The 7,988-nt window shown below is 60.5% G+C and overlaps 3 protein-coding genes across 3 annotated transcripts in view; 1 reads left to right on the forward strand and 2 right to left on the reverse strand.

The window, feature by feature from the left end:
* Positions 1-216: 216 nt before the first annotated feature.
* VDBG_09579 (cytochrome c heme lyase) lies at positions 217-1,370 on the reverse strand (the record flags this gene model as incomplete). Its single annotated transcript, XM_003000338.1, has 3 exons — positions 217-481; positions 543-1,218; positions 1,277-1,370. 3 exons carry the CDS (start codon positions 1,368-1,370, stop codon positions 217-219), a joined length of 1,035 nt encoding a protein of 344 aa, XP_003000384.1.
* A 626-nt stretch (positions 1,371-1,996) lies between these two features.
* On the forward strand, positions 1,997-4,306 carry VDBG_09580 (ABC1 family protein; the record flags this gene model as incomplete). Its single annotated transcript, XM_003000339.1, has 3 exons — positions 1,997-2,551; positions 2,604-4,067; positions 4,172-4,306. 3 exons carry the CDS (start codon positions 1,997-1,999, stop codon positions 4,304-4,306), a joined length of 2,154 nt encoding a protein of 717 aa, XP_003000385.1.
* Positions 4,307-5,271: 965 nt separating this feature from the next.
* The window catches only part of VDBG_09581 (fungal specific transcription factor domain-containing protein), a gene marked incomplete at both ends in the record, with an annotated part of 3,804 nt that continues 1,087 nt past the window's right edge, over positions 5,272-7,988 (reverse strand). Inside the window, 4 exons of the mRNA XM_003000340.1 lie at positions 5,272-6,339; positions 6,455-6,835; positions 6,895-7,281; positions 7,395-7,899. Coding sequence (XP_003000386.1) covers positions 5,272-6,339; positions 6,455-6,835; positions 6,895-7,281; positions 7,395-7,899 — 2,341 coding nt within the window. The remainder of the gene's footprint in view (positions 6,340-6,454; positions 6,836-6,894; positions 7,282-7,394; positions 7,900-7,988) is intronic.

Raw genomic sequence — 7,988 nt, forward strand, 5'->3', positions numbered from 1 at the left:
GTACAATGAAAAGAAGTACAGAAAAAGTATTGGTATAAACAGCATCATGCTGAGGTAAAAAGACAAGAGTGACATGATGCGTGTGACCACTGTAAGCACCTCATCGTTGCATCGTTGCGCCGGGAACTCCTGGACCCAATTGGTCCTCCTCAAGAAATGCAGCACACGCCGGAGTGGAGAGCAAAGGTTCGAAGACACGCCCGAAACGCCGACTCATCACGGCTGGCGTTCCTTCTCCAGACGGGCGGCTTCGCGCACCTCGGCTCCGGTGGCACGCCACCAGACATCGGTGCCCCAGCGGATCATGCGCTCGGCGGCGGCTAGCGGGGTGACGGCGGGACGGACGTCGAGGTAGAAGACGGGGTCCCCAGATGGCTCAGGCTCGCCGGAGTAGTAGTCGATGATGTAGCGAATCTCCTCCGTCTCGTTGCCTATCTTGCGCGTGACGTACCAGTCGTGTCGGTCAAAGGGGGGCTCGGTGCTGTCGTTGATCGTCAGTATGCCTTGTTTTCTCGAACTCATGAGCACGCGGCAAGACTCACGCAAACTTGGAAGGGTAGATCCAGCCGAGCACCTGCATCATGGTGGCCTTGGGTGTCATCTCCTTGGGCCTGCCCTGGAAGCGCGTCAGGGTGGGCGGGATCTCCTTGCCGGTGCGCTCGGCCTCGATCATGTCGGGGGCGTTCTCCTCGCCGCGGCTGCACATCTTGAAGCCCTTGTAGAGGCCCTGTGCGAAGCGATCTTCCCAGGCGACAATCTCGGCCCAGGCGCCCTCGTTGAGGAAGTTGTGGCAGGCGACCATGGACTCGACAGCCGTGATGTCCGTGTCGGTGTAGCCCTTGCGCAGGAGAGCGTTGTACATCTGCTGCGGCGAGGGATACTCCCAGTTGCCGTCGCCCGAGCCGCGGGGGATGGTCGAGGGTTCGCGAGAGGTCGGCAGGCTGATGGCCTGGTTGCTGGCGGGGGCCTGGGAGATCTCCTTGAACATGTAGTTCAGGGGGTTGATCTGGGAGAGGAAAGACTTGGGCTGCGTCTCAGCGGCAGCAGCAGCGGCATGCTGGGTGTGATCGATAGGACACGAGGATGGCGGTGGTGCGGCAGCAGCACCCGCTGCGTGTGATCGATGGGACAGGAGGCGGGTGCTGCGGCGGCAGGCTTGGGTTTCGGGGGCGTAGGGTTCAGAGCGTCGACGGTCTTTTGGTGCATGGGGCATCCGGGCTGGGGGTTTACACGTCAACACAGTCGGTGCGATGAAGGGGGGACGTGATGGAAAGACATACTGGTGGTGTCCTGGCGCTGAGATCTGAAGGGTGGTTGTGAGGTATGGCAGCGACGGCGGGAGCCTGCGCATCAGCCCAGAACCAGCCCATGTTTGAGTTTAGTTTGTTGATGAGTCTTGATGAGAATAGTCCCCTGGATTTCTGGGGCGTATAGTGTCGTCGTCGTAAAAGATGCACGTTGAATGATTGTATCGTAGGGTCACGGGGCGAAAGGAGACAGTGATATCACCAAGAAATGTCGACAGCCAAAATTTCCAGGCCCATATGGTCAGCAAGAGCATCGTGGATCCACCCTGCCTGCCCCGTCGCGTTCTGCCTTTCGCCTTCCGCCTTGCGCCTTCCGCCCGATAAGATTTCGCCATCGCCCCGCTGCGGTACGTACCTCCGCGACGCCCAACCCGATTCATTTTCATCTTCCTTCCTTCCTCTCTTCACTTCACCATCTCGTCGCGTGCACATGTTTCTCCGATCTTTATCCGACCAATCAGTTGACGTCACCAAGTCGACTCTCGAGATGAGTCGCGCCGCGGCTCCGGCTGCCGGACGAAAGCTCCTTCCCATCATGACATGACGCGACAGACGCCCTCCAAGGGCACAATTGACGCTACCACATCGATATTCGACCTTCTAGACGGCATCATGAGAGAGCGATAGAATCATTGTTTTCCTTCTTGCAACCCTTTTCGCAATCCACAACACTCATTCCCCCCTCCCCCATGAGCGCGCCCTTCGTGCTGGGCCGCTTCTGTGCGCGCCCAGCCTTCCGACAGGCCATACGACCCCTCGATCGCGGATGCTGCCGCTGCTGGACTTCCTCCTTCACCCAGACGGCACGACAGTTGCCGCGACAGACGAAAACCGCCCGGTTTGCGAGGATAGCGCTGCGAGCTGGCGGCACCGGTGCCCTCGGTACTGCAGCATTCTTTGAGCTTTCACAAAAGGACAATGAAGGCACAGACCAGACTGGTGAGGGGCGGATGCTCGAGGCCAGCAGGGCCGAGATCAAGAAGAAGCTGGATGACAATGACGTTGGGTTCTCGAGGGTATGGCACTCGCTTCTCATCGGCTTGGACACGTATGTTGTCGAACCAGTCATGACGGGCATTCGCTTCTTGCATCTCGTCATCATCTTTGTGCCTGTCATCGTGACAGTGCCGGCCATCTGGTTCGGCGCTCGCCAGCCCAGCCGCGACAACGAGCGGAGCGGCACATTATGGTGGTACGGCTTCCTCGTGCAGGCCATGGAGTGGGCTGGTCCGGCCTTCATCAAGGTAAGAAGTGCGCAATGCGTCAGTGTCACAGCACATCTGACGGCGCCTCCAGCTCGGCCAATGGGCCGCATCTCGATCCGACATCTTCCCGACGGAGATGTGTGAAATCATGTCAAAACTCCACTCCAACGCCCCCGCCCATTCCCTCCACGCAACAAAACGCATCGTCTCCCATGCCTTTGGCGGCAAGTCCTTTGAGGAGATCTTTGACGACTTTGACGAGAAGCCTCTCGGCGTCGGCGCCATTGCGCAGGTGTACAAGGCCAAGCTCAAGCCCGGACTGGCGGTGCCGAGCGATGGCGATCTCCCGCGAGAGCCGAGCCTCCTGCGCCACAAGGTCGTGAAGAATGTCGAGACGGCGCTCAAGAGCTCCCCGAAACGCGTACCCTCGTCCTACGTCGCTGTCAAGGTGGTACACCCCAACGTCGAACGCACCGTGCGTCGTGATCTGCGCATCATGTACTTCTTCGCCTCGGCCATCAACATCATCCCCACCATGGAATGGCTGTCGTTGCCCGATGAAGTCGCGCAGTTTGGCGAGATGATGAAACTGCAGCTCGACCTGCGCATCGAAGCCGCCAACCTTGCCATCTTCCGCAAAAACTTTAAAGATCGGAGTACGGCCTGGTTCCCGTATCCATACACCGAGTTCACCACGCGCAATGTGCTCGTCGAGGAGTTTGCCCAAGGCATCCCGCTGGCCGATTTTATGGAGAACGGTGGCGGTGTCTTCCAGCAAGATATCGCCGAGGAGGGACTAGACGCCTTCCTCCGCATGCTGCTGATTGATAACTTTATCCATGCCGACCTGCACCCCGGCAACATCATGGTTCGCTTCTACCAGGCAGAAAAGCCCAGTCTCATGAGCTCTCATGCGAAACACCCCGACGAGGGCGACGACGTGACGGAGCAAGTCCTGGCCCGCCTCCGCCCCTACCGCCACCGCAAAGACCCCGCAGCATGGGACGCTGAGCTCAAGAAGATTGAGCACGAGGGTTTCCACCCGCAGCTCATTTTCATCGATACAGGTCTCGTCACCGAGCTCAACGCCACGAACCGCACCAACTTTCTCGACCTCTTCCGGGCCGTTGCCGAATTCGACGGCTACAAGGCCGGCAACCTCATGTGCGAGCGCTGCCGCCAGCCCGACGACGTCCTCGACCAGGAGGTCTTCGCGCTCAAGATGCAGCACCTCGTCCTCGGCGTCAAGAGCAGGACCCTCGCCCTCGGCAACATTAAGATTGGCGACATCCTGCAGCAGGTCCTCGGCATGGTGCGCGGCCACCACGTGCGCATGGAGGGCGACTTTGTCAACGTCGTCATCAGCATCCTGCTCCTCGAGGGCATCGGCCGCAGCCTGAACCCGGACATGGATCTCCTGAGCAGCTCGCTGCCCATCCTGCGCCAGCTGAGCGCGCAGTCGGGCGCCGAGATGGCCAAGCATGGCGATTTCTCCATGCTCTTTGTGTGGATGGGCCTGGAGACGCGCAAGTTCCTCCAGGCCAGTATTGAGGATGTGCGTCTGCAGCTGCTGCTGGTTCTTCTCCTCCGCTTCTCTGCTGACGTCTCGAATAGGTGGAACGCTTGGTCAAATATGATCTCCTTGCGCCGAATGTATAGATGTATAGATGTGAAGATACTACCGCCGTCTCCCACGGGTCCGTTTCCGACATGTCGTCTGCCATGGTCAAGGTCTATACAGATGTTGGCCAGATGCGTCCCATGTCTTTTCGCCTTGCGTTTTATGACGGCTAGGCCTCTCACCAACGGGATGGTCGAGCTACGGTGATCTATGGTGGCAGTGCATGTATGATCTCCCGTCACATGACGTAGTGCTCTGAGAGAGACGCTGTTGGCCTGCCCCAGACATGATGATGCATTTCTGCGCCCATCCGAAATACTGTGACTGTCTTGACATATGCCCTTTTGCCGGGTACGCTGATCGAGGAGCCTTCCTCGTCACGTGGCGACAATGTCATCGTCAACGGCTTTTATGTGGCTAAACTGAACACACTCTGGCCTTTTCGTTCCTCTTTTAACCTGACGTGCTGAGACGGCTTATCTGCCGAATATTGCGGCCACCCGCTATCCTACCGCTTTTCACTTGTTTGGGCCACCCCATCACCTTGGTACATGCCGAATATCCAGAAGGCCCGCGGAGAGATTGGAACCCACAAGAACCGATGTCTTCCTCGACCTCTCCGTCACGGTCGACCAAAAGGTCAATGAACAAGCGCTGTGATGCCAGATATGTTGTCATGGACATTCTGGTTGGGCCTCCATTGGCATATCACACACCAACACCGGGCTGTAAATGTCTCTCGGGGCTGTAAATGTCTCCCGAGGCAGCCTCTAAGTACTTGGAGGAACAGAGCAGACTTTCAAATAGTTCCTGGTCTCACTTTCGATTGGGAAATTTTCCTTTTGATTGGGAAAGAACAGGGTCTTGAATGGTAGCTTGTCTGTTTGGAATTTCGGGCACTTTGTTTCGATGTTCTGGTATTCCGAATACATGCTGGAAGCACACGCATGATCCGGACAGAGAGCATCGGCCGAGCCTGATACAACAGATCATCAGTTGGCCCTCGAACTGTTCGGACGGGGACAATAAGTGTGTACCAAATTGTATAAAATACGACGAAAGACAGTTCGCAGATTCCCTCGCAACCCTGGCCCTCATGTCAAGCGTCACCGTTGTCCCTGTGTCCCTTGTCTTGCGCTCACAGATTATCCATCTCCATCAGTGTGGCAGATTCCAGCCACTGTCCCCAATTCATGCTTTCCTCGCCATTCATGTCCATGTCAGCGCCTCCCAATTGCTCAAAGTCTGCCATATCCCACGACCCAGGGGTCAGGTCTAGGCTCAATGCGCCATTCCTTGACCAGTCCACTGGTAGACCCATCTCATCGAGTTGGTCGTGAGAGACCCCCAAAATCTCATGCCGTTGCGTGTATTCGTGGCTTGGAAACCGCTGACTGAATTGCGTCTCACCGTATTGGGACCCCGAATCATCGTATCGTGAGGGCGAAGCGAACTGCATCGCCCCTGCGTGATCTCGATCGATGGAGCGTGCAGGATCACCGTGGCCACTCTGTCGCGGCCCAGAGACGACATCCCGCCAGTGTCTCGCAAACAACGCCAAGCTGTCGCCGCCTTTGAACGGCCCGGGGCTGACGGGTACCGGAACATCCTCATCCTGCCTCTGAAGCGCCTCGACGGCAGCCGGGTCCGCGCGCAGCCGCCAGATCTCGGCATCCCGGTGCCGCCGCGCGCGCCGCATGAGGCGCCGCAGCGGGATCCACACGCGCGCGCTCTTGTCGCCCTTGGGCTGGGCCGGGATCAGCCAGCGGCTGTGCAGGGCGACCCAGGCGCGCTCGACGACGGCGGACCACGGGGCGGCGCGCGGCCCTCGATGAGGAGAAAGACAATGGCGTGCCAGGGCTTGTACGTCTCGACGAATCCAGCGCACGGCTGGCTCGCCGGGTCGGCGCTGAGGACGTGGTTGAACTCGGCGACCTCGATGGCGGCCACGAGCGCACGTCCCTGCGTATGCGGGGCGACACACCGGGTGTCGCCGGCCGTCAGCAGCGTCGCCAGGTTGGATGAAGAGGGCCAGCTTGGCGATGACGAGGCGCGTCGACGTCGAGCCGACCCAGTACGCCAGCGTCGCGAGGTCCTTGACGTGGTGGCTGAAGCCCCAGGTCGCAAAGTCGGTGCGGAAGGCGTCGAGGAGGCGGTGCTGCGCCGCGACATCGGGGCCGCCGTCGGCCGTGCGCGCCGTCATGATCTGCCGCGTGACATGGCAGGTGCGGTAGCAGGCGACGGCGAAGGACATGTCGGTGTCGTGGTCGCGCGCGACGGGGCGGCGCGCGCATGGCGGGCCGCATGTCGGCGTCGGCGACGTTGATGGGCATGCGCGTGTCGAAGGCGCCGTCGGCGATGGAGAACTCGGTGCCCTGGTCCTCGGCGGCGCGGATGTCGAGCAGGCAGAGGCACCACCAGACGCGCCGCCGCATCTCGACCTCGTACGGCGACAGGTGCGCGAAGTGGGTGCCGTCGCGGTGCAGGCCGACGGCGACGGCCATGCGCGCCGCGAGGCCCGTCATCATCCACACGTAGCGCGGGCTGTCGTGGCGGCGCGCGAGGCCGAGGAAGATGATGAAGGCCTGGACGAGCGACACGGTGGGCAGCCGGATAAAGTCGGCGCGCGCGAGGGCGTGCTCGAGACCGAGACGGAACTTGTAGTTGAGCTCTGCTTTCGCGGCGCCAAAGCTCGAGGCGACCTGCGCGTGTCAGCTGATGGCCGGAGACGAGGGATTGAGTCTCCGTAAGGAGGACCAACATCTTCTTCGCTCATGGAGGTGACGGCCGCATAGTAGACGGCAAAAGCGAGGGCTTCGTTGGCCGGAGGGATGCTGCCCGCGCTCCTACCGCGCATGTCGCGGATCATGTCCCTGAGAGCCGGCATGTGCACGATTTGTATGCAAAAGTTGACATTTTCCGAAAAGACGTCGACAAGAAAGGGAATCTGTGATGGAAGCGGGCGGAATTGGCCGAGGTCGGGGGCGGATGGCCCAAGATTATGGCCGAACAGAAGGCCGTTGCGCTCAGAAGCACCACGCTCTGACTCTCGTGTGCTCGCCGTCTGACCAGGAGAATCCGTGTCGTCCTCGGAGACATCGGAATCGCCGCCAGCGAGACCTTGCGTGTCTGCCTTGAGGGCATCGAGCTGGGGACGTTAGGGCGAATACCAAAGACGATGAAGCGCAGCATGCTACTCGTCGCTGACGCGTGTCCAGAAACTGCTGCAACGTATTGGCTTCGCCCCTTTTCTTGGCCGACCATTCGTCCCATGCCCGGCTGGACACCAGCAGCAGGGGCCGCCGACAGACCATGGCGCTGGCTGCCGAGCCCATCGCCATCAGGAGACGGCGCGTGACGATCCCCGCTCTTCGCGGCGTTGGCCTGCTCGAGCTCGGCGCCGAGGTCTTTGACCATCTTCTCCAGAGTCCGCAGCCGGTCCATGACAGCACCGGCCGCCGGCTCGCTTTCCTGCGGCGCCGAAGGCCGCGCCGCCAGCTTATCGAGACGACGCGCCCATCGCGGGGGGCGGTCGCTCGAGGCCACGGTGCAGGGTATGCCGGCGCGGCGACAGTTGGAGCACGGCGACAGCTTGTCGCAGCGGACCTTGCGGCTGCGACAGACGACGCAGCTGCGCAGCTTGGACGCTGGCGCCGAGGATTTCGTGCTGTCCTCCGAAGGCGACGCCGAGACCTGCGCGGGGACTGCAGCGCCACCGGGCGTGGTGGTCGACATCTGTGAGCCGAAGAGTGGAGAGCGGAACGGGCTTGGCGACCGGGAGAGGCCGGACGATCGCAGATTGTTGACGTCAAAGACCAGAGAGCTGGGACACGCTCCTACTGCGCCCCATGCCTT

This window comes from Verticillium alfalfae, genomic scaffold, assembly GCF_000150825.1.
Source record: "Verticillium alfalfae VaMs.102 supercont1.15 genomic scaffold, whole genome shotgun sequence".
In the NCBI taxonomy this organism is placed as follows: Eukaryota; Fungi; Ascomycota; class Sordariomycetes; order Glomerellales; family Plectosphaerellaceae; genus Verticillium; species Verticillium alfalfae.